Raw genomic sequence first — 27,196 nt, forward strand, 5'->3', positions numbered from 1 at the left:
AAAGCAGCCCAGACTCCTCATGCTCTGACTTCCAGGATCTCAAATGGCTCCAAGGTGCTTGAGTTGTTTCTAGAAACAGCTTGTGCCACTTTCCTTTGTGCAGCTGCTGTTCCATTTGCTTTTCTTTTTTTATAAGCGACACAAATTTGAATACAATTGTTAAGAGATTTCATTTTATGGACTCAATATGATTTGTGCGTCGATGTCAACAGAGGTTTTTTTGCAGGTTTGGAGGGCTTTGATGCATGTTGTGTCATCACGTTGACATTTGTGGGCGTAACTTTTTAGTTTAATTTTTTCGTTTTTTTGTTCTTATTACAAAGAGTATTAAAGTTTAGGTTATTGACTGCATCCCCTCTTTTGTTTGAAATTCGTCACTGGTGATGGTGCAAAGCTCAACAACAAAATGTGCATGTTTTCTCTAGTAATAATTTAAAAAGCGAAAAGAGGTGGAACCATAGAAATGTATATTAGAAAGCCTGATAAAATCCTAATTATGGTGGCAACTGACGGTTTAAGCAATAACAGTGTGAACATTCTTATTCTTTCTTGAGCTAATAATATCAAGAAAGGTTCTTATTCCTCCAGGTGACGTAATTTATAAGTTGAAAAATGGTATCTGGAAATAAAGTCCTCTTTCTTACAAATGTTGCACCACTCAGCCATGTGGCTTCATCAGTCTAAAAATGTCAAATGGTTAAAAACACTTTTCAGGGAAAACGGTTTCTGTTTTACACTTTTGTTTTGTTTCAAAAGAACATGCTCAAAAACAGCAAACACATCCGGAAACTCATCAATATTACAGCTAAATGTATTCTCCCAAAATACGCCGTGTACGTGACATTGAGCACTCGCTACCATTTTCTTTAAAACGTCAGTGATGTGAACCGGTTAGTGTCACCCTACGAAAAATTTAACTTAATTACAATAATGTACATATATTTCATTTAAAGTTGGTTTAATTTTGTTTTTAAGATGTTTCATGTTAAATAATTAAGTGTTAAAGCCTAAGAAAATATTGCATGCCAATAATTTATGGTCATGTTCCCTCAACACATTTCAAACTGTTGCTGAGATTGAGAAACATTTTATGACTGCTCAGTATGGATGGAGGACAGCTGGAAGTCAACTGCTGCCCTGACACTTGCCTCCCCAGGTTGATGACTCCTCTGGGGATTCCTGTTGGTGTGTTGAAGGCAGGCAGTAGCTTTTCTCCCAACTCCAATGCTTTATTCTTGTAAAGCTGAACACAAACACACAAATAAGTGGTAAGTACAGAGAATAAACACACTGGATTTTATGCAAATACATGTGTTTTTTGTTGTTGCAAAACATACTTCTTATTTCAACAGAGCTGTAAAATACTCCACTATCAACTTGAAAATGTAGCCCTAAAAAAATCCCTCTTTTATTTTATATTTAAAGTTAATTCTATTAAATAAATGCCCTACTATAGATGAACTCCAACTGGAGCAATAGCAATCTAATCAGTGTCATCTTCAGCAGTCCATCTAAAAGCGCTCATCTTCCACATCTCCACTGACTCTTTGAAGCCAACGCAAAGGCAAAGTTAATGCATCATCTTAGGAGCTGGAGTATCAGTCACAGAATCTCTATAAGCCAGTTGGAACAGAGTTTGAAAGAGGAGGAGGAGGAGGAGGAGGAGGGAGGCACATTGAAATCCTGATGAGTGAGACATCTGAGAAGGCAGGAAGCCAGAGGTGAGAGGAAGAGGGGAGAGCTGTTTAAGAAGAAGAAGAAAGGTGTGGCGGATAAGACATCTTTTAGGGCAAACCACAATCAAAAAGAGACGTACTAGTGAGGCCGTTCCCAAGTCCACAAAAATCAAATACAATGGGAATGTGATCGTCGGACAATCCTCCTCCACATGAGAGTTGTTTCACATTGTCTGAATAACCTTGGAGTCATTTTTAGAATACTTATTTTTGCATACGAATAATTACAAAAAGCCCCTTTTCTCCATTTATTATTGCAAAAACTATGAACACCCTGTGTCAGGGTGATGCAGAAAAACCAGTCCATTTATTTGTTGCTGGAAGCCTTGAATCCTGTAATTCTCTATCCTGGTGTCCTAAAAACTCTCTCAGTTGCCTGAAGCTGATCCAAGATGTTGAAGCTAGACTTCTGAAGAGAATTGGCAAAAGAGACCTTATGAAAAGAGCATAAGCTCCCTCTCATTACAAATAAACCCTTTAATGACTAAACTTCTCTTGCATTTCAATCACCTTAAAGTTCCCAATAGCACTTTATGCTACCAGACTATAACCTTCTATCCAGCGACTGGATAGGGGACAAACTGTCGCCTGTCAGCGAGCTCTTTTTTAAGTGCCTCGCAGATTCGTTTTCACCTGAAATGTTCAGTTTTCATCTTTATTGGTACTTGTGGCTGGTAAAGTTGACTGCTGGTCAGTTCTTTAGTAATCTTGCTTTGAAATGGGAAAAAACATATTTTTTACTAATAGTCAGAAGCTCAACTATAATTTGGATTCATTTAAAGAGCCACTCCAATCATCATGCCATCTATTTTAAAAGTATTCTGGTATTTAATTTGTGATTATACCGTTTTTAGAAATAAAAAAATAAAAAAATAAACTGTCGCCCCCCCCCTTACCAACATCCGCTAGCTTACACCCCCTCAACAACCCCGACCTAAGATTAGCTGTGCAACAAAATTAGCAAGCAATATTGAAGCTTTCCAGCTGTACAGTTTATCCAGATGCCAGCTCAGATGAGCAAAACTAAGACGTACATGGATCTAATTGTTTGCATGTGGATGCATCATAATGGAGTGAAGCAGGAGGCTTGTAGCTCGCCCAGCGTATTTTCCACATCATAAGTTATCACTTTTTCAAATGGCTTTTATATGTCTGCTCTTAATTCACACAAATTTGAATTAAGAAATACTCAGAAATGCAATTTTATGCTCAATTTTCCTAATATTTGTCTTTCATCATTAGAAAAATGACAGGAAAAACACAATATTCATCAGAGTGGATCTTCAAGTCAGGTGCTTTAAAACCAAATTCTAAAACAACAAAACCTAACAAAACATTAAACAATAAATACATGTGTAATAATCTGTGAATCGTGGAAGCAGCTTTACTCCAAAATTCCAGGTTCTGTGCACATTATGGACCACAGTGGTAGTGGTTTTGTGTCTCCAGCTTTAATGGAGAAGCCCAGAGCAGCAACGGCCTTGATGCTTGTCATTTGTCTGTCTCCCATTTAAATCTCTCGGTTCTGCATTCTATCAAAGTGAGCACTAATGACCCGCCTTCTGATCCCATCTCTCTTCAGAAAGCACAGAGACACGTGTGGCATATGTGCATAATTTTAAAATAAAGTTTGATTCATGCAATCATTTACATCCAAATAAATTGCGTCTGCTGCATTAGGGCAGACATGAAGCAAGGCTTGTCACTTCTATTGCATTCATTAATTCTTGTTAGCTTGTTTATGAATTCTTTGATTAATTACTGTAAAACCCCTTTAGCTGGAGTTTGCTCTGCAATTAAGTGTATGGAGGACACAGGCTGTGCTCGTGAATCTGTCTTTCCCGACTCACTGCTGGGCCTTTTTACCTTAACAGAATTACTTATCTGCTGAGAATGCACTGGATGAGTAAGATGTGCAAACATATTCAGCAAAGGCAGCAAATCCAAACACATTTTTCAACATTCTTTACTCGCCTGATAGAAAAGTAGCAAATTTCTGCCGATTGATTAAACGTTGGGTCGGTTTCTTTTTGTTTTTGCTGAAATTCTCTGCTGGACAGAAGGCTCAATACAAATGGCTTTTCTATTAGTTCCCTACCTGCAAAGACATTCATCATGACACCTCTCCCACAGCAAACATCATCACAGCAGAGAAGATAGGAACCTTTCCAGGTCTGACATTTCTGTTTACCATTAAAACCTCTCAGTCTCACCTTTGGGGCAGAGGGACATGACAAAATAGGCACACATGACATAATTTTAATCATTTGTCTGTTAGTGCAACACCATTATTTTATTTTATCTTTTGGTAAAATACCTCATTATTTTCAGGCAGAGACAATCCCATTGTCTCTGTCTGAAAAAAAAAATACAGCAGCTAAATTTCTATCTATCCTTAAAGTGAAAATACTCTAAAATTTTAACAAATATAAGTATCATCCTCCGTTTCATTAACTAAAAACATCTTAATAAATGGTCAGTTTATAAGTCATTAATCATGTAATTTTCTGTTTCCCTGGGGAAAAAATTGGTGAAATGAGTAAGGAATAATGCCCGACCAGATGAGCATTATCAGAAATTAACGCACGCCGTAAAAGCCTGAATGCTACCGTGAAGTGGGTTGCTTTCTGATAATGCTCACTTCAAAAGGCATCATTATCCCGCTTATACCGGGATCACTTACAAAAGAAATAAAAATAAAACCAACCTTTGGTACTTTAAGCTTGTTATTTTTTCCGGTTTAGATAGCTTTTTCACAATAAGCAGACTATTTGTTATGTGGTGCGGTGCGTTGTCACTGTAACATGACAATGTGCCGCACAGATCTCAACTGAAGCAGCAAAGGAAAGCGATATACTGTAAATATGCTGGTCGTCACAATAGACTAAATAAAGCATCAGTTCAGAGAGAAAGCTCACCTCTTACCGCTTGTTTTTGTCCAGATGATGAAGCAAAAGTTTCTTTCAAAGAAGCCAGTACAGTAATATAGAAATTTGTGGCAGTGTGACTTATTTTTTAGGTATGCATTATCACTGTGGATTATCACTTTTTAATCCACTCCCTGCAACCAATCAGAATTAAGTATTCACCTGGATCACGGTATAAAAAGCTCTAACCACATTCTTACTAACAGACACTACACATAAAGTCCTACATTGATTGTACTTGGTAAACAGTTACTATTGTGTTTACCTTCTCCGGCAGTGCTTTGGAGAAAATACTTTAGGAACAAATGATACCCATTTTAATTTTGCAATGATTTGGTTTATGGTTATGAGACATAAAAATCAAAATTCTGAATCACAGGTACAAATTGAGCCGTTTGCTTGCAAACATACACAATAATACAAATTGATTGGTCTTTGCAAAATATCCAAAGTCATCAAGTTATATTTTACCACACATCTGGAGGCACTGTGGAGCCTGAACCATCTCATACTTGATAGATTTCACAGACAGGCATTTCAAAAATGACTGACTCCTACTTTGTGGCTTCGTGATTAACTTGAGCCGGCAGGTTGCTTCGCCTGTGTTTCTATTTCTGATCAAATTTAGGACACATCCTCAAGTCTGAACAGACAGTTGACGGCACATCATGAAAATATGATGTGGCAGCCAAAATATAAACTGAACTTTGTTGTTCTGGAAAATCTGGTTCAGAAGTTTTTAAGCTCTTTACAACCCATCTCTGAAGCTTCACACTTTCTGTGCCAAAAATGAGGTTTTTGGATAAAAGAAAAAAAGTTTTCCTTATTTTATATCTGCCGTCACCTCTACTTTACTCATGTTACTGAAGTGTAGGAGGCAAACCAGACTGAAGACATGATCTGAAGATTAAAAAAAAATGTTCATGGTAAGCAACAATGTCAAGGTAAAGGTATCTGCATATTTCATCTCAGCTTCACAGAACTGCTCTTGGTTTTCTTTATTCTGCCCTCTACTTCTGACACCAAAGAGCATGAAAGATCATGTACTAAGACTTGATTTAAGTTCAAGAAGAACATTCATTTAAATGTAGCTAATTTACTTGGTAGGTGCAAATCTCGAGTCGTGTCAAATTCTTGTTTTCAACAAAAATAAAATTATTCTAACACTGGCTGATCCAAGCAGAGAGCAAAAACCACACATTTCCTCACAAATATACCAAGAAACAAAATCTTCCCTTTGGCGAAGCTTACTTCGACTATAGCAAGTGTTTCTTTATATTAGTCAATGTTTCTCTTTAAAGGTTTAGAAGACTTTAGCTGGTTATAGTGACCCTTTCACCTGAAGCTGTCACAAGATGTCAAAGTATTGCATCGTATTTTTAAGCAAACAGTAAAATCTCACAATCACAACTGTTATTATTCAGTTACAAAATTAAATCTGGAATCACAAATTTTTAGCTATGCATTTTAGCAACTATTATGTGTCAGTCATAAAAAAATAAACCCCTTGAGGAATTTCTTAGTAAACTTATGTTAACAGCAGCTCTTTAAATCATAAACATATAGCTTCACAAATGACATGACATTTTCAAAAGAACATTTGTATAATTTCCACTTTTTTCTCCATATTGCAGATACATTCAAACGTGTTGTATATTGATAGAAACGCACACACAAAAGAAAACACATGACTCCCAAACTATCAGTCTCCTGGAAAAATCCAGCAGTTTCTGATGTGTACTTTTTTCTTTTCAGATACTGTGCAGCATTTATTCAGATGTTGACTTGGAGCAGATAGTGTCCTTCCTGTTAGTCAAAGGAAAATGTTTTTTAAATATCATCTTCATTTTCTCTGTTATGATATTCAATCTCTTTGGAAACGTCATGTTTTCTTTTCTAGATATTCACATCCCTTCTGTGTAGTTGTCTTGAAGTAGAGTCATGGACTATTATCTTCTTCCTTAAAACATTTCCCCCCTCGTCCACGTGGGTTCATCAGTCTGAGTGGTGCACGATTCAGTCTAAATTTGCATCCTCCAGGTTGTATCCTCCAGGTGGATACAACCTGGAGGATACAAATGTAGACTGAATCCTAGCACCACTCAGACTGATGAAGCCACTTGGACGGCAAACTGTTTCAAGGAAGAAGATTTTAAGTCCAGTTTCTTTGACTCAACATCACCTGGAATGAGAACCTTGAGCGACTTCCCTGCAGTAGTTCCACAACTATTCTGAGCTCCCACGCTTCAAGTTCGATGGCTACTCTTCCAAACCTTTTTTTGCACCTTGACATGCTGTAAATGTTCATTTTTGGGATTTGCAGCAGGGGCAGTTGGAGCATTTGCTGGAAAAGTAATCCCTGTGTTGAGGATTGTCTTGTCAGGTTACAAATGTAAATTCAGGTTATAGCAGACTCTCTCAACTGCCATTTTTTTGGGATAATGGTCTGGACAGTCCAGCCACATGCAAATTAAGCATACAGCAGTGAAAAAGTTAGAATGGAGAAGGTATTTCAAACACTTGTTGGGGACACCTATTTCAAAGTAAGGCTCATGTTAAACAGTAGACACTCTAGACATTTGTTCATCTTGCAAATGGATTTAAAGTGTGCATCAAGTGAATCATTCAAGTTTCGTGGGTATGGTCCACAAATGCATTCTAAAACAGGTTCCATCTGCAAGTACAAGTTATGAAACACACTTACTGTACATCATAACTTGGTGCGTGTCCTGGGTGTGTAATTACTTTAGTTCTAGAAAACATATTTTATGATTAATGTGGCTGTAAAAACTTGTGCTCACAGCTGAGGATGCATTAAAAAATGATTGAAGGGGGCTGCTGACATCTGGATATCTATCTAAAGTTGAATTCTACTGAGGCTACAGTCAGACACGTATTTCCTCTTTGCAAGGAGAGTAGAAAAAAAAAGTCGATCCTCTCCAAGCAGCAGCTGCTCGTGGTTTGTTTAGCTTATCTCCCAACACCGATCATTAATGGGATCCATTGTCTGCATCATTACAAGCCTCATGGGCAAATGAAGGAATATCCAAATGTAAAATACTTTCCAGCTGCCTCAAGCTGCAGTAATGACCAATTGAAAGGAATAAAACAGGTCAGCTTGAATTATTTTTGCCAATATTTCTACTGTTGGAGCTGAAGTTGCAAATACTGACAAGAGGACGCCCTTTCTTGAACATCAATTTGGTTCTTCATTTCACAGGCTGCTGGTGCATGCTGACGGAGAAGCAGAGGAGTTCACAGGTCACAGAACCATCCCTCAACACATCGGGATCTCCATTCATCAACACTGTTGTCAAGCTGGTAGCTATACTGAGAAGCATTGGTGCTGTGTAACATCTAATACATCCGAGATAAAATGGGCAGAATACCAAAAAGCCCAGACTATTGAAACAAAAAACAAAAATCCAAAGTACAAAACATGAGTCAAGGATTTCTCTGAAAACTCTTTACCTAAAACATGTTTCTACATCTCAATCAACCAGCATTACTTTGATGCCTTATAATCCACAACAAGCAGTCTCTCAGCATCTGCTCACCCCCGATGTCAGAAATGAAAAGAACTCTACATAATTTATGCAGAATACCATCACCGGAGTTAGCAGGCAAACGTGCTAAAACAGATCCAATAAATTTGACATGAGGACTTCCCGGGAAACGAGCGGCAAAAGAGGGAAGTGCCCGCCACGGCCCGAACTGGAAAACAAACAGATGGCTCGTCCTCAAACAAACTCCTGCTGCTGGCGGACAGCATCAAATTAAAATCAAGCTACAACTGTAATAAAAGATATGTACTTTGTCTTATGTACATGAGCCACCAACAAACTCTGGATCCCTTCCTCAACTCATCCTGATGTTTTGAAGTTCACTGGCTTGTTTCTATATTACAAAACAACAAAAAAGAAAGAATTTTCCAGGCTTTTTGATCTGGTCATAGTGCAAAAACCTACCCAAAAACCCAGCACCAAATCCCTTTCTTATACTGGCAGACAATGTGGCTGACTGTTTCCAACCCAAATGTTCATCATTAGATTGTTTCGGCTTCAGTGTCATCTTTCTGTATTACAGGACAGCCACCGAGTGGCAGTGCGTGACTCTGATGGAGTTTCCTGTGATGACTTGTCTGCAGCAGCAGCTCCATCTCTGCATGAATGAAAAAGTCATCTGGAGGCAGGAGCTGGCCCCACACATGTTACGCTGTCAAGAACAAAAACTCAGAACAAGGAATCTCAACATGTTAGGTATCCATCACAGGAAAATCACTGCAACTCCATCCGTACACACACAGAGGATTGTTATGATGACACTCTAGAGATCCTTGTCTACTCCTAATGCACAACATAAAGCTCTTTCCTTGTCTCAGTGCAACGCTCGTGTTTACACATAGACAGATGTCATGCATGAGCGTCGAGACTGACCAGGTGTCCTCTGTGACTTGAATTATTCAGCTTTCTGGTACCTCAACCTTTCTGCCGTCATTATTTTGGAAAAGCACAGGAAGAGGTGGGTACTGATGGGAAGCAGAGAAGAGTGGACTTTGGAGAGCATGTCAGATGCATTTCTCATTAGTGCCCTGAGAGTCACAGACAGGCTGTAGGAGGGCAGCAGGCATCTCACTGGCCCAATCAGCCAGACAGAGGAGCCTTCCTGTGCTGCCATCCACTGACAGAACACCCAGCAGAACTGCAAGAAATCCAAGTCATCTTGTTGAAGTGTTGGAAAGAAAAACTGAGACATTTTGGGGCTTACATGCAAGCTGTTAAGACATTGCAAACTGTATAAGTGATGGATTAAAGTTTCAACTTGTACTTTTTTTTTTAAACAAAACCTGAAAATACTCCACAAACATCAAGCAACATAACCAGGGAACTATGTTTCTACTTTGAAATGATGGATGGCAGAGCTCAGAGCCATTAAGAAAGTTTACTTTTATTTTCCCAAGGGGTTGATTAGGAAAATGTATCCACAAAAAATGATCCCTCTTCTACAAAACAACTTCAGGCTGCAAATTTGCACAAGACAGACTGAAAAAGATCGAAGGTTAAGATTTTCTTTCTGTTCACCTCATCGTTTTGGTATACAACGAACTTTTTAAATCCCAAAAAGCCATAAAACCAATTCTCTGCATGTACAACCTATTTGGTAAAATTTCATTCAGTATGTAAGGGTTAATGGCTGACGAAGTGTGCGGTTATTACTTTTTAACGCACGGCATGGAAGCCTGAACCGTCTGACGCGAAGCGGAGGATGGTTGCTTCCGCGAAGTGCGTTAAAAAGTAATAAACGCACACTTCGTCGGCCATTAACCCGCTTATACCATGGTCACTTACAAAAGCAATACATATTAACCAGGTTTTAGTCCTTAATTCTTGTTTTTTTTTTTTTTCCGAGTTGGATCGCTTTTCTCACAAAAAGCGGACTACATGTTACGTGATGCAGCGCATCGGTCGCGCAGCACCACCGCTGAAGTCAAGTTTCGGCGACATATATATGCTGATCGTCCCGATGGCTTGAATAAAGCATCAGTTCAGAGAGAAAGTTCACCTCTTACCGCTTGTTTTTGTCCAGATGATGAAGCAAAAGGTCGTTTTAAAGAAGCCGGCGCAGTGATACAAAACATTTAAGCTAGCTGACCGAACTTTTTTCACCGTGCGGTTATCAGGTTTTAATGCACATCCAGCAGCCAATCAGAATCGAGTATTCAACTGGACCATGGTATATTTTCTATTAATCAATTTACCTGTGCCACTCTTATCTAATCTGTTTTAGGCCAAGCATTTGAAATGTTTGGAAATGCTTTGAGCATACACCATCACACCCACAACTCCCATGCACCGCACACATTCTTTTTTAGTTTTTTAAATTGACATTTTCAGACTCTTTCGTCTTAAATAAATGCACAAATTTCTTTGCATTAAAATACACATATATTTTATGTTTTCAGTGGGGTTTTTTTTGTAGCCCAATAATGTTTGTGTTCAGTCAATTTGGTTTGTTTGAGTTGCTAGGGATGATGCTGGTTGCTACGAGTGTGGCTGAGGTTATGCTCCTGGAGCTGTGAGGTCTGGCCAAGAGAGGCAGTCAAGCCAGCAATGCCTTTAAATAATCCTGTCAGACAATTTGGCAGGCGCCATCTACACAAGTCTCCGAGGGGAGAAACAAAGGACTTCTTTAATGTTTATTTGCAATGCTTGTTTAATTTTTTTTGTTTTTTTTATGTACTTTTTTGTGGTTATTGCCACTAAAAGACCAGGTTTTGTGTTGAGCCTGTTTGTAGTCTTTGTTATATGTTTGTCAAGTGGTCAGATCAGCCTTCTGATTAGGCATATTTATCTCTGTTACTTGGTTTGTTTCATTGGTTAAGTTAAAGTTAAGTTTGCCGCCTGAGTTAATTCTGTTTCTGTTAAACGCTTTTAACACTATATAAGCATTCGTATCACATTTGATACAAGAATTTCTAAGACCCCTTTCTCATAAGCATGATCCAAAATTTCATCAAAAACCGACTGACTATATCTTGATCCTGTAGTTCATAATCTTTCCACTAGAGGCAGTAGAAGGACTTTTTCTGCTCATTTCAAAATTTCTTCTATGAAATCTCCAAACACTTATGGCGGGCAAAAGTTAGCTAATTTCCTAATCTTTGTGGTGAGATTAACTCTTCGATTGTTTTTTTTTTAAAGAATTTTTAAACGGCTACTTGCTGTACTGAAAGTGCTTTTTTGCTGAGCACTCACGTCAATATTTTAACATAATTAACACTATCTACATAAAAAAAAGTTTAAAATTTTTTGGTTGATTTCATCATTTAGTTTAAAAAAATTTGAATAAAAGAAAAGTTCTATCACTTCTTTGATGTAGTGGGCTTTACTCAGTTAAGACTCCAGTTTTGACATTTTTAACCCTTTTTTTCTAAGTAAGAAATAAACTTTTCATTTTTTGATACATTTTCTGACGTCCTCCTAGAGTGTTTGCTCCTAAACGTCCATGAAGTCCTTTCTGTACAGCCGTTTTTGACTGAAGATGGTAAAGCATGAGTTTACCATCACACTTGGACAATCTAAACATGCTTATCTGCCGACTCGAAATTTTATTTAAGCTCATGGACTCATTTCAGAAATTCCCTCTTCAGACATCGGTCGATGAGTGAAGTTTTTGCTATGTAGCCAATTAGCAGCTGGAATGGGGTTGTACATTTATGAAGGAAATAATTATGCAGCAGCACAATAGAAAGAAAACATTTTAATGATGAATCATGTGAGTAGCAAGACATTTAAAAATAGTCTGAAAGGTTTAATTTTAATGGCAGGGTAACAAACGTAATGTAAAAACCTGTTGCTTTTCATCAAAAAGAGATGGAAATGCTCCGAGGGGTCAGCTGTTAGTTTCACAGAGTGAGGGTAATATTTTGAGATAAAGCAATCAAAGGCTCAGCACAGAAGGAGGAGGAAAAAGTGGCTGAGGTCAGTGTCTCCTGTGAATCTTTAGGTGAGAGGAGGTGAGATAAGAAAGATTAGATTTGGGTTATCTATGTTGCCTAGTGCATATCAGCGGTTCAGTTGATGATGTTAACTAGTTGTGGAAAAACAGGGAATGGGGGGGGGCAGCAGAGCTCCTGATGGCTGTGCCAGGCTTCAAAGCACCGGCTGCTGCATCAAAGACTCGGCTCAGAGAAGGACATGGCTACTGTGATGCTATGCTTGTGAGAAAAGTGTGTGCCTGTGAGGCCAGCAAGAGACAGAAGTTTGCCTGAAAACGCGGTTCTCTTTGCCGGGAATGAGGACGGCCTCTAAAATACATTAAGACAATATGTTTACAGCATAAATTCTTTATTGGGGCCACTGCAGGAAATGATTGTGTTTACATAATTTATAAGCTGGAAGCTGTTGTGCAGTCACTTGCATACATCTTTAGGTCAAACTAAAATTTCATGAGACCAATTGTTCTTTAAATTTATAAATAAAAGCTCACTTCATCACATGTATAGCCTCTGTGGAGTCGGGGGGAGTTTTAATTCAACAAGCCGTGCGGAATAGATAACCACCATTTAGACCACTTCAAATTGAATTCTTTTTCTTGGAAAAGTGTAATATGTAAGACCCTCCTGAAACGCTAAGTTCTTCAAAGGGGGGAGAGCAAAGGCAGTGCTTCACTGTAATAACGCACCGTGTTTCATCAGCATGCTTTAAAAGGCATAAAAAAATAATAAAAAAGGACATGTTGATACATACTTAAAAGGTTAAAGCACATTATTCACAGTTAAAAATAGAATGGGTGAGTAGTTCAATGAAGCCTAAATGAAATGGAAATGTATGCAGTCATACTGTACGTTTCATTGGCTGTGTCGTCCCCTTAAATCCTACATCCAAAAGCTGTATCTGTGGTGCTGCAGAGCTCATCTGACAGTACCGAGATGGCAGTTCAACTGTCTCTGCAGAAGGCAGGAATACAGGGGTCATGCAGGAGTACATCTGCACTTTAACGGACTGGATTTTTTTTTCTAGAGAGAACGCATGCAGGGATTTTTTTTAAACCATCAGTTTACAGAAAACACTGGAAAATTCCAACAACCTTTTCTGCAAAACTCTTTTAAATTGAGCAGCTTTTTGAAAAAGCTGCTTTGTGATGTCTGTGAAATTCAAGGCCCTCATTCAACCTGATGTCAGGCATGCCAACGCATCCTTGAGTGAGGCACTTAATCTCTATCAGCTGTGCGGCTGCTGTTATGCTGCTGATCTTCTGCTCTAAGGAGCAAAATGAAATGACAAATTAAGTCACAGAATATGGGGGGGGGGGGGGGGGTGAACTCCTATATTCTGCAGAGGCAGCTCTTTCATGTACCACATTGTGAAATTCATAAAAACATTAACTGAAGGCATGCCTTGAAGCATTGCTCTGCTTGTGCTTTATAAGCCTTTCTGATGGCGAGCCATTTTGCCACTTATTCACAACGCCGGTTGTTGCAGCCAACTAAACAGACGCCTTTAGGGCACATGACATTTGTGGCAAATTCTTTTTCAATCTCCCTATGAGTGATAGCCACAATAGTTTCAGCACCAACCTCCATCCATTAGACCATCATCCTTGCAGAGTCTACCTTAGGGACCTATAGGAAAATGCTGCATTCCTAAATGCGATTGGCCCACCACACTTGTTGTGGCTTCTCTGTTTCTATGGTTTCCGTGGAGGCTGTGCTGCACTGTTCACTAGCTCCATCTGTTTCAGGTTTCAGCTGGGTGGAAAACGCTGCGTTTCCACTCATTTTCTCCGTGGGGGGTAGCATCCACCCTGCTGAAACTCCTCTTTCTCTTTGCTGGCACACATCAACGGCTCCTGACAGCAGTTAAGACACATTGCTCGTCAGAAAAGAGGATTGTTGCTTAGTGTTGGACATGCTTCATCAGTCTGAAGGCGAAGCAATGTCAGGGAGGCTGAACAGATTTGCTTGGCTTTTGCCAAAAGACCCAGGTGCAGAATTCAAACCGGGCGAGAGTGGAGAAAAAAAAATTACAGTAGAGTGAGTCATTTAGTTGAAAGAGAAAGAAGGTCAAATAGCAAAATGTTACAGCTGTGTAAATTCCTTTTTGAAATTATGCGCAAAAACTACTCCTTTCCAAATCCCAACCACCACAGGAAGGCTTTTATTTTTTAAACCAACTAGTCACTGTTCGTTTATAAAGCTTTAATAATTTAAACATAACCAACATAGAAAAGAAGGAAGGACAAGCTCGGACCTTGTAACAATGCTGCTGAAATTACTTTTGTGCTCCCTGAAGTAGCAGCAGAACAAAGCCACGCTTGACTTGATACCTTTTCCACTTTCCCGCTTGAGATTATCGCCAGAGTAATACTGCTAGTTGGCCCTCTGCCACTTCCCCAAGAACATGCCAGCATGGGTCCCGTTTGTTTCCTCACGCAACTTTATTTTATGCAAACACAGCTCAGGAATTCAGATTTGGACATACAGAAAAAAAAACAAGCTGCGATCAGATTAGGAATGTGCATTGCACCAGCTGGTAAAACACAGCTACGGGCATGACTGACTGACGACATAAACAACAAAAAAATCTCTCTGACACTTTATCATAAGATAAGCCCTTGGAGTTTTGACTTATCACAGCAACTGAAATGTCTCTGGGCTGAGGATGGAAGGCTGAATATTCTTACAAGACGGTGAGTAATGGTGTGTGATATTACCACGAAACGTCAATGTGTGAGACTCCCGGGGTCATCTGAGGGATTCCTGCCTTGCCACAAATGTCACAGCTCACAGAGACTGCATGGGACGGGGACTTTTGAAGCTAATTAAATGTTATTGCTCAGCTACAGCTAAGACAAAAAAGGAAGTGCAAGGGTGGAAAGGAAAAGATGTAAAAATAGTTATGATTTGATTCTTTATTGCTATAGATCTTGGTCAATTTTAGGTAATTTTTTGCACAGAACAATTATGGAACACAGTAAAATTACGGTTCTTCATTTTTTAACTGACAGGGCTAATGAGCACTGGAACTGTGAAAGTGGAAACAGCTCATTAAAGGTGCGTCTACATTTTAATGTGAAACAGATGAAGAAATGAGCTGGGATTTGCTCTGTGACTGTAATTTCAAGTCTACAAAAATATTTGCACAAGACGGAGGAGGACTAAGGGAGAGTTTTAGAAAGAATAACCCCCAAAAGTAGAATATTACAAAAAAGAAAAGTCCATGGGGAGCAATCACATAAGTAAAGCATTCATCACAACTGCCCTTACAGGTGAATACTGGCTGTCTGCAGGCAAAAAATAGCCCAACTTGTACACAGGCGACCGGGACATAACATCAAAGTTGTAGACCACACGGTGATCTGGTATAGCAAAAACGTTCATGAACATCTTTTTCCTACAGCCAATCTGCAAGCATCATAGTAAACACCTAAACAACACACAAGGATACGTGAGGGGGGGGGGGGTGACATTCAGGCACATTCTTGCATGGATTTTTCACTTTAAACCCCCAAATCCTGCACACTGCACAAGGAACCCATTAGTTCCCATCCAAGTGATAAGTGGGTGCTCTTTGCGCACAGCCCGACAGTTAGAAATGAAGAAATTGGAAAATCAGAGTGTAGTTTGTGCGGACATCCTACGTACTATACAACAACATCACCTGTGCGTCACAAGTGTGTGTTACTTACATTATTCTTGCAAATACTTCACGATATACTCACGACAGTGTTACGTTCCATTTTAAGGGAGTTTTTTAAAGTGGCTGTACAAGCCTTAAGGGAACTGCAAAACACACCTGTTCTCCCTTGAGACGTAGCTGCTCTTCTCTATCACCCTCCGCGGGTCCGGACAACCCAACAACCCACAGTACACGTACAAATCAATTCCCCCAAAAGGGTACATGTGACTTAACAGGTTACAATCTTCGTTCTCGAGTAACTTTGCTTCTTCTTCATGTAAAACACAACCTAGTTTGTGGTCAGAGATCAATTCTTGAATAAAATTGTCAGATTTCTCCATGACAAAGTTTGCATGACAAAGGATGCCGACACTAAACTTTCAAAAAGCAGAGGCGGATGGATGAAGGAAAGATAATTCACTAGTGACGCAGCAAAAGCATAGAAAACTGGGCTGTATATGTAAACCTGTACGTTGATTTCTCCTTTAACCATATTTTCCTCAGAAGCCAGATAACTTAGGGGAGCGTAAACACACCAACAGTCCCTAGATGCTGAATAATTTTTATGTCATTTTACCTTCTTTTAGTGTTGCAGTGCAAACACAGGCACACAAATCCCTCAAAGATCTATGACAGATAATGCCATTTACACATGCCATTACTGACAGGCCTTTTGTGCAGAAAATGAGCACAAAAAGCCAAACCGTGTAAGGGGGCGGGCCAACCTCCACAGGCAACAGTGAGGCAGAGCACCACCAGGCACCCCTCTCCTCGCTGCTCAGCTGAGACACAGCTGTTGATCGCATCGGGAGGTCCTCAGTTGGTGATGCAGCAAAGCCACACTGTGCTCCAAAAAAAAAAAGGTTCTTTGGAAAAGAATGAGCTGTGCAAGTGTTTGCTTATGTGTGTATTGGCTGGATTTGTCACAGCTGAGAGGCCAGGCTGCTGTTTAAATCAGTGGAAGGCCGTGGGTTGGAACGCAGATGTTTAAATGTAAGTTATTGGTGCGTGGAAAACAATCAGCTTAACTTGGTCCTACACTGTGAATTATTTGCTGCTCTGCAACAACAAAGAAAATCCTGTACCGAGCAAAGTTTTGCTGTGTGTCGGTGGGCTTGCTCCTTAACAAATCAAACATTTGTTGCCCTAAGAGTTCCAATTGCTGTGAAGAACTTGTGTGCACAAGTTGGTGCTTGTTAAAGTCACCCTGGCTCATGCAGAGACTTTACGTCCTCAAGCCAAAGTCAACTGTAATCAAGAAGAGCTTTAATGCAGAGTGGCATTTTTTAAAGTCCCAGACCAGCGAGTGTGCAGACTTTGCTGGGACAGTCACAGGTTCTGTCACCCTGAATAGATCTGCTGTCCCCAACCAGGCTGAAGGAGCAGCCTGCTGGTCTGCCTGGATTAATTTCTGAGATGTTCTGGGTCCATAGTTGGAGCACAAGCAAAGCTACAGCGTCTCTCAGGAAGACCTGTTGTCACTCCAACCACAGAAGGATCCACAGAGAAATCGTAACTTTCCATTTTTCTTTTCCTTCCTTGTCGCTGACATTAGGCTCTGCTTCTCAGACAGCAGCGACCTGTGTGTTTGTGAGACTAAGTGTGTGTAGGACCCAGCAGGACTCAGTTTGAGTTAGCACATGTGTCACATTGTGAGGACAGCTACCTGCTTGGCAACCATGAACCGTCTCACAGCTGCTGTGTGTGTCACAGTGCTTCCCACCTTAGTTTTTGTCTTTTAGTGAGGCTTCTTGGACCAGTGATCTACCATCCCCTAAATCATCCTTATTAGCAGTCACACGCAGATGCAACTTAAGTGCCCTTTAAGAGTTTAAACAGGAGGATATATTATGGTTAAGAAGAAGCTATTAGATGTTTGAATTCAGACAAGAGCAGGGAAACGGTGATTAACTGTAGATGGTGGATAATGTGGCCCGAGTATCTGAAAGCAGCTGGTGCTACTAAGTGCAACTACCGTATTCTTTAAGTATAACTCACTTTTTTTTTTGTTTTTGGATAGTTCAGCTAGGGGTACATTTGCTTAGGTTTGGTTTATATGAATTGTTTAAATACATAAAAGAAAAATCAATAGTAACAACCGCTAGAGAGCACTGTAGGTGTGTGTATCAGTATTTGCTACAGACAGAAACACAGAGGAAGTGCCGCTCAGTCGGGTCGGTGGAATTGTTCCAAAGCGACACAGAGAATGAAGAATTCAATTGATTAGTGATTTCAAGTGATGGTAACAGTATAGTGTTCTTTATAGTTACTGGAATAATTGTTCATATTTTCCACAAATATACTAGATTCCTCCTATGATTCATGAAGTTAAATAAGCATCATTGTGTTACAGTAGTGAAGCGTGCAGATATTCAGTCTATTATTGTTATCTACTGCATTATTAGGATTTGTCTTTCAAAACAAAATCTCTGCTCTTGTTCCGTATTTTGTTGAAAACATTTCTCCCCAATAATGCGACTCGTATATGATTTTTGCATTTTACGGCTGCTGTGACTATGAAAAATACAGTATTTACAATCGTGACAAAACTATTTAAAAAAGAAAATCTGAGGATTTAAATTAGTTTCATTCCATCCATCCCTCCATCCATCCGAAGGCAATTCATCTTTGAGAGTTCCAATAGTTTTAATACTGTATATTTGACAGAGATTTATATATATATATTTTTCATTTTAGTCTCACAGTAGGAAATAAAATGACCAGTCTCAATTTATGTTTACATTACAGACAAGTTTTACACTTTTTTTTAAAGGGCTGGGTTTGAAACATTGCTTGATATCCAATCAGTGAAACTTTAAAAATCAACATCGTTTCATCAGATCTCTGAATCAAGTCTTTAAAATCTAGGAAGGTTTGTGCAGTCAATGGTTATATATGTGGTCAACTAGCTTGAATAGGTGTCTGAGTGTCTATTGATGTTTGTGCTTTACAAAAATCCAACTATTTGAAAATGTTTACACATGTTAGCGATAATAATAAACCTCAGTCAGCTTCTGTTTCCTATCGTGTTGCATCTTTCTCGATATTTTCTTTGATTTTTTGTGCTCTGTGGTCACCCTGCTGGTTTAGCCTCTCCCTTCATCTCCCTTCCAAACATTAAAGGAATACACACAAATGCACAAAAAAAAGAAAAAAACTTTAGCCAGACTTCGTTCCTCATGGAGAGAATGTGAGGATTTGCACAGTGCCAAAACTGTTTTGGCACAAAAAAAGAAAGCATTTCCCACCCCCACACTGGATCTCTGCCCAGAGACCGCCAACCTTGGCCAGTTTGAAGCAACATGTCTACTTGGAAACTGGAAAGACATTTTCTCTCTGTACGACAGACAAATCAATACCAGTCGGCCCTCACCCCCACTGAGAGACAATGTACGTTAAGTTGATCAATGCAATCAGAGAGTTGGCAATAAAATCATACAAAGATGAGATGCACTAAGGTCCAAATTAGCATGCAAATTCAACGGGGAGTCCTTTGATTGTCTTTGATTGATGTCATTATGCAAACACTGATTGTGAAGCCACAGTTCTTAAGACACTTGGCCCCCAAGCATTAAAGAAAGTCATGACTTGATGGGGAGACAGGTAACTTAGCAGAGGTCACCATGTGTTCAATTCGTGGATGTAATGAAATGTTGTGCTTGCCAGAATTGGCTCGATCTAGGTCCCCAAAACGGTTTGGATGATGGAATTGGTAGGAAATGAGCTCCAGGGAAGAAGAAACTGCGGAGGAATTGACCATAGAGAATTGACATGTTGTGGAATCACTTTTCAGCAGTGATGTGGGTGAGCAGGTGGAGCTGAACACAACACGCGGGATTGCTTCCATTTGTCTCCTGGGACGTACTTACAGCTTCATGAAACGTTCATATCTGAGACAACCGTAGCAATTGTGCGTTATAGCTTGGAGCTAAATGATCCACGGTTTAATGTGTCTGCTTTTATAGATCAGTTGTTTAGAGCTTTGTAGATGAAAAAAAAAAGTTCCAAATGTTTGCAGAAACTAAAGCTGGCAAAATGCCAACTCCTCCCTCCTCTAATCAGAGTTAATATTCACTGTTAGACATTTATTTCATTATTTTTGGCTAATTTTTATTCATTAGGTTCAATCATGTTCAAAATTGTCCAATCTGATTACTGATTTTAATTGGATTAATCTGAATTGGATTAGATGGTTATTGTACAAGTTTAATGTATCCATAAAAAAGCTCTGTGAGAACTTTTGTCTACTGGAGCTACAAAAAAATAGGCCTACTGAACTACCTTCTAATTAAAATTCTACTCAAGGTTGTCAATCATTGTTCTTATTAATGCAGAGAATTACCTTGCAATGTACACATTTTATTTGATAACATTTTTCAAAAGTTATTTGAAAATGTTTTATCATCATTCTGTGTCTTCTAAGGTCACAACTGGCCAGCTTTGAATCGCACTGACCAACCTGCTCTACAGTCTGTGATCAGTAGCATGAGCCTCACTGAGGGGTTTCAATAACAGGTTTTTTCTCTCTGAGCTTTTGATCCAATCTCTCAGAACTAATGCATACCGGCATTTCACATGAAGTGAGGAAAATTTTGTAAAACTATGTTCTGACACCGTCTGCACCAGAAAGCAGAGCAATGTTTGACTTCTGGTAGATTCCACCTCATGTCACACACTCTTGATCCACAGCAGTCTGCAAAAAAGTGAATCCACTCTACTGAGGATGCAGGGATTGCTGTTCCGGATTGTTTTTGAGATTTTTCTTTCATGCTCTCAGCTACATACTCCACACTTAAAGCACCTAGATTGGCACTTGCATGATCCCCTGGATACTAGTCTTATTTTGAAAGGGGGCATCATGTCAAAGCTATGCTCTCAGAAATGGTGCCTTCAAGGAAACTGTTTTCTCCAGTCTTATTTTACTTGTCTTCTAATAGGATTCATTGCTTGAATAGTGCGAGTCTGCCTGGGAAGTCGCTGATGGCACTTCAGTGGTTGATACCTCAACAGCTTTGCCCACTTTGAAGGGATTAAGTTGTAGCAATAATGTGAGCGGAATCCTCCCTGGATAAAGATGAGGGGGACAAAGGAACTCCTCAAAGACTTCCAGGAAAAGGCTGATCCAGTTTCACAGCTGACACTTAATGTAGAGGCTGCAGAGAGGGTTAATAGCTACAAGTACTGCAGGAACACCATTGACATTAAGCTGACCTTTCACAATAACACACAAAACATCTTCAGGAAAAAATGGCACCAATAAATCTTTCTCCTTTAGAGGCTGAAGCAACTGCATGTGGCTCCTCCCATTGTGTGCTGTGTCCACGGGTGACATTTAGACAGCAAACTCCTTTCCTTCCAAAAAAGTAACCGTCAACAACTGGAGAGACAAACACAGGAGAGACAAACTTTCCTACCAGACAAAATTAAGTTTTTTATTGGATTAATTTGGCACAAAAACAATCAATTTAGTCTTTTTCACACAGAAAATGCAATTTCCTCTAATTCCACTTTCTGCATGTATATTCAGTTTTGATCCATTAAACAAGAACACTTAATTCGCCTTGGAGGGACCAAATCCTCAGCATTTACTGTTGAGAAACTGAGGATAATTTTACGTTTGGGTGAAATTTGATTTTTGGGATTGTTTTGTTTAGTTTTCAATCTTTCCTTTTGTACCCCAACAAACAAGTTGATTCTAAAAATTAAGTGTTTTTTTTGGTTTACTTACATGTTTTTAATATGATTATGGATTATGTGGGATTATATTTTTCAGTAGATCTGTGTTATGATTAAATTTTAATTTATTACTTTTCTGTAAATCAATCAACTATACATAAAGCCAATGACACCAGTTTCATGGGATTTCTTGCTCAGGAATTAATTAGTACACTCAGTGTTACAGCTAATGTATCTCATCAAGTTTCTCTATTTTACTGCCTAATAAAAATTAAAGCCTTTTCCTCCAGCTCACATTTTCCAGAGTGTTTTTAACAAAAGTCACACCATGTTAATAATTCACTTTGCTTTTCTTCCACACACATACACACAAAGTGTTCAGTCATTTCAACAATTAAAATGTGACAACTACCACCTTGCTACTGTCACCAAGTGATTAACTACCAGACTGCTAAGGTAGCATTGCCCTACTTTTTAGAAAAGACTAGTGTAGACACCTTTGTCGAGTTAATACCTAACGTGCACACCTGCTCCTTTGGGAAATTTGTGAGCCTAAGCTCACATCCATATTAAAAAATACATCAAACTTATTTTCAGACACAACTGTCAGACTGCGCTCTAATCCTATTTGTAACCTACGGTGAGTAATGGGTTCACTGCGCCTTCACCAAAGAGTGATCACAGCACCTATTTTTGTAAATTCAGCATTCATTCGTACCTGCAGATTAAGGTGAATAGCAGAATGCAGTATAAAAGATCAGCTACTGGACTTCAAAGAAGAAGATTTCTTTTGTTTAGATGCTATGACTCAACTTTAAGACATCGCATAGATAAATGTGAACCTTCATTGAAATTTTACACAAAAGGAGATTTTTTTTTTCTAAAACATTTAAACAGGAATCAATTTGTCTTTACATGTGTGCCTATTCTGTGGCCAAGGCATTTTCTGAGCACATTCAAACTAAAATGGCGTTGCCGTCAATCAGACCTGGGACAAAGATGATATTTAGTGTGGCACACAGGCTCACCAGCTGCGTTGCAGAAACAGCAGAGAGCTTTCAGTCATCTTTGCCTCCCTGCTTTCAGAGACACAAACCGCACCTCAAGATTGTGGGTATTAGAATCATTTCATGCAGAGCATCAAATCAAGTGAAGACACTCACAGTTAGAATTTAATTCAAACTGTGAAATTTCACAAAAATCAATCAGTCTTTACAGACAGAAGAACTCTGACAAATAACTGAATAAAATTATTAGTAAGGTGCAGATTAGCAAGAGTAGAGAAATAAAACATCAGGTATAGACACAAAATAGACCATTATTTAACACCTGCATCATAATAAATACCGTAACTTCCGGACTACAAGCCGCTACTTTTTTCCTGCGTTTACAGCCCTGCGGCTTATTCAGTGACGCGGCTAATTTATGGATTTAATTAGCGGCCGCCATGTACGTACTTTCGAACTCAGTGAATAGTTTGAATTCTTTATCTAACACCAAGCACAAGGCATTTATATTCAACACACCTCTAAGCAGCCAAACAGCATGGACTTGACTTCAGGTCTTAGACACTTCAGTTATGGTTCAACAAAATGAAACACGCATGCCCGGCCGCATCCCAGAACCCTTTGGTGCCATTAGACCCAACGTGCACCAGATCGCCGCTACAATATGATGAAGCTTTCAAGTTAAAAGCAATCGTTAAAAGCAGCGTAAAAAAGTCCACCGTCACCAACGGGTTTGGAAAAGCCGGTTTGCTGCGTGACGGAGAGAACAGCGCATGGAGTGAATTTACACTCCATTTACGGTTTCTAAGGAAACCGTAAAAGCGGAATTTTGCTTGGAAAAATTCACAGCCTCCGTGTGAGCTGGAGACATCTCCTGCTGATTGAGCTGCGGGGCCGATGGCAGTCTGAAGGCTCCCACACGTAACAACGCACCCGCCCCTCATACACAAAACGTACAGTATTAAGTCCGATTGCTTTGCACAGAAACGATTTGCTCCATCCACCGGCGCAACGGGGACGAAGTGCTCCTCCTTGAAGCCGCCCTGGCCAGAGGTGTCGGAGTAGATAGGAAGGGGAGACAAGGAGCGCGCGGGGCGGGAGCGGAGCGCAGAGGCGTCCGCGGAGTGCAGAGGCTTCTGAATTCTGACGCACGCGCCGCACTGAGGCGCGCGTATCACGCTGAGGCGCGCGCTTTTCAGTCACCGCTGCTGTATTTTACCGGTGTGTTTTTTAACCAGCCCTGTTACTCCCATAACGCTGCCGCGACACAAGCGGAAGGAGAGCTGTACCCGTTCATCCCTCCATGCACTGCTGATACTTGCTCATTCTTAAACACGTACAACAGAATGGCGAGCCGGGCATTGGCCCCGCCTTTAGCCCCTAAGACTCATGGGAAATGTGGAATCGCAGATGTAAATTTCCTCATTATAACTGAGGGATGTAATGTTGATTATATGGTTACTGTTTGTAATTTTATGTATGATACCTAGATTGTCAATAAGTAAAAAAAAAATGAAATAAAAACACCATAACTGAGGAACTTGTGAACAGAATAGAGGTCCATGCTGTTTGACAGATGTCGATACACTCAAATACATGAGGCTGAGGCAAAGCTGGCACCATCAACAATGTGCTAATGAATTGCACTCACTCTGTGATGCTGGCCGTGATCTGTCAGGATGACAATATCGCCTAACACATGCGCGGCTTGTGTATGTATAAAACTAATTAAACACGTGAAAGTGGGTGGGTGCGGCTTGTAATCGGGTGCGCTTTGTAGTCCGGAATTTACGGTACATACTTTGACAGTTATCTAGCAGTTATTGTTTGTAATGGCTGCACTCCGTGCCAAAAAGACATAAATCCAATAAAGACATGTAAAAAAGTTCCTTTAAGGAGAGCCAAAATCAAAGCATGCATCAATATGTCACAGTTTATTAGACTATGCATTCTGATGGAGCCAAACTCTAATGTGTATCTGCTGATGATGGAAAAAAGAATAAAAGATTCCAAAGAAAGAGTGCTGCCACCCAAATACTGAGATGTGAGGACTTTTAAAAAAGGGCACCATGTAAAAAAAAAAAAAAAAAAAAACAGCCTGAAGGCTATTCTATTTACAACTTCTTTTCTCTCAGATGCACAGTTGGGATGCAACTACCTCAAATTGTGTTTGTGAGCAGACTCTTGTAACCTGAAAGTTATTTTTGTGCACCATTCTAAAACGATGTAAACAGTAGGAAAAGAAGGGACGATGCATTAATTTAGTAGAATTATGCAAATTAAAGACCACAAACTTAAGAAGCAAACCGCAACAGCATTTACCATGTGAGAGAACGTGCGCCGATGAACTGCAGAAACATGTGCAAGCAGCATTTTGAGGTTAAAATTACCTCATTAGCCTGCAGGGAAGGCAGGAAAGACTGGGATGACTAAAAACCAAAACTGTCCAAGCAGGTTGTAAAGAAGCAGCTGCCATTTTGTGACAATTGTAAATAAAAGGATTTTAAGAGTAGAGTTGGAAAGAATTAGCACGAGCTGAAATACTAACTCAAAAACAACAGATGTGGAGATGATTACTAGAGACACAGATGTATCAACAACAGAACTGACGCTGAAATGGATGTAAATGTGTTCATACTTCTATCCCTTTACTTTAAAGGGGCTTAGCCAGAGCACATCCCAGCTGTGATGGGCAAAAGGAGACAATTTCCATCCATCTTAACCAATAAATCAAAAGTCTTTCACTTCCACCCACGCAACAAATTTTGAATCATTAACCAGCTTATCATGAGTGTTTATACTACAGGAGATCAGAATGAAACAGTCAAAAACCAAAGCTTATGTTTCTGTTGTGGTAAGGTTATTTTAGTATCATAAGAAAGGGATCAATGCCTCCGCCGCCTGTCATTACTATTACAACCTGGACGGCTTTGGTTAAAAGCAAACCTGCAAACCAGCTGTGGTGATGTTGTTCATCCTCCGATAAGGAGCTTTTAAACATACGGAGCATTTTCTGTACCGAAGAGAAGAAATGCATGACTAATTCAATTCCTGCATGCCACAAAATTATATATTCCTCATCTTTAATTGACTCCTGCATGTAGACTTTCTAACCTGTCTACCCAGTAATGTGGTGCTTTTTATGTTCTTAATTAATGGCCGATGTAGCGTCATAAAACCACTCCATTACATCTGGAATTGAAAAGCCACAGCAGCTTGTACAGTGTTGCACTGCTGGGAATGCCAAGGAGACATTAATCAGCTAAATGGAATTCAGTAAGATGGACTTGGTCCCCTGGTGTGAATTGGACTATTTTTCATGTTGTTGTCATTCTGCCTGTGTGGCACCAGTGCAGATGTCGTTTTCTTCTTTTCACTCAGAATCCATTTGAATCAGCTTAGATGCCCCCCTTCCCCATACTTTTTTTTTTTGCTTCAGCTTGTTTGTTCTGCAGCCATGTTCCGACTTGGGCCTCCTGACACAGATAGTCTGCAGAGTGAAATGTCATATTTTATGTCCCTATTTGGTATAGTTATTGTTTTGTATAGAAACAACACATAAGCACACAAATGCATACACAAGAGGTACAAGCTCACAAGTTTCCAGCTCATGTTTAGAGAAGCTGCTGCACAATGCAGCTCTTCAGGGACTTGTTTTGAATAAAATGCATTTATGGTCAATGCTGACTGAATACATAATGACATCTTAGAAGGAAGAGTGGTGTTAAAAGCAAGGTAAATGCACAAAATTCACAAATGCAAATTCAACATAGATGCACAAAAATGAGAGAAAAAAACAACAACACCCAGTTTAGCTTCTTAAGAACCCAGCTTAAAAAATAAAGGACATTTTCTTGTTATTTTTGATGAATGACTTCGATTTTTAGTATTTTAAGATAAAAAACATAAATAAATAAAAGGAATTATGTGAAGAAACTGGATTTTCTAGAAAGGACTGTATTTTATTAGTTCGTAACCCCGTCAGTTTCTTACACACAGAAATAATGAATAATGACTCAGAGACAGTTACTTATCTTTTGTGGAGGTTTTACTTCGCACAAACACGAAGGGGACAGACAGATGAACATGGTGCATTCAAAGTCCGAACCAACGAGCTCAGGGATGGGGTTGGTATAAAAACCCTGCATTTACATATTCAGAAGATCGTCCAATGGACCTCGTGTGAAAATCACGCCCACAGGTTACTGCTGGAGAGGAGCTCCAAGGCTAAAGTGAAGATAAGTCTGAGGCCTGCTCAGCAGAAAACACATGCATAGAAAAAGGGAGTATGAGAATAAACTGTTAGAACAATAGTTTGGCTGTGCTGTCTTCAAATGTAATATAATTTTGAGATGACAATACATGCTCAGTGAATTAAGTTTAAACCATTAGTGTAATTAAAGTTAAAGGCAGTTTCTAACTATTCTTCACAAATTATAACAGAAACGTTTCTAATTAAAGTTATTTGCTATTATTCTGCTCCTTTTAGATGAACTGTATAAATAACAAGATTTTATCGAAGTCCTCAAACCTGCTTGGGCTCCTGAGACCTGATTGAATAAAGGAGCCACTTGTTATCACACATTTCAGTTTCCTAAGAGTTAAGGATTGCTAGCACAGCTAATTGAGATCAATAGCATTTTTTTTTGTGGTTAAAAGCTAATCCATGA

The 27,196-nt window shown here is 39.5% G+C and overlaps 1 protein-coding gene and 1 long non-coding RNA gene across 2 annotated transcripts in view; one reads left to right on the forward strand and one right to left on the reverse strand.

The window, feature by feature from the left end:
- LOC101155716 (mannosyl-oligosaccharide 1,2-alpha-mannosidase IA) overlaps window positions 1–27,196 on the reverse strand; it is a 187,785-nt gene that overhangs the window by 17,289 nt on the left and 143,300 nt on the right. Inside the window, exon 5 of the mRNA XM_004078309.5 lies at window positions 1,149–1,243. Within this exon, the coding sequence (XP_004078357.1) occupies window positions 1,149–1,243 (95 nt within the window). The remainder of the gene's footprint in view (window positions 1–1,148; window positions 1,244–27,196) is intronic.
- LOC144984430 (uncharacterized) lies at window positions 1,154–8,883 on the forward strand. The gene is made up of 3 exons (XR_013648098.1): window positions 1,154–1,268; window positions 7,884–7,984; window positions 8,750–8,883. It is a non-coding gene; the product is annotated as an uncharacterized LOC144984430 (long non-coding RNA).

Source organism: Oryzias latipes, chromosome 16 (assembly GCF_053564925.1).
Source record: "Oryzias latipes strain Hd-rR chromosome 16, Olatipes_Hd-rR_3.1".
NCBI lineage: Eukaryota > Metazoa > Chordata > Actinopteri > Beloniformes > Adrianichthyidae > Oryzias > Oryzias latipes.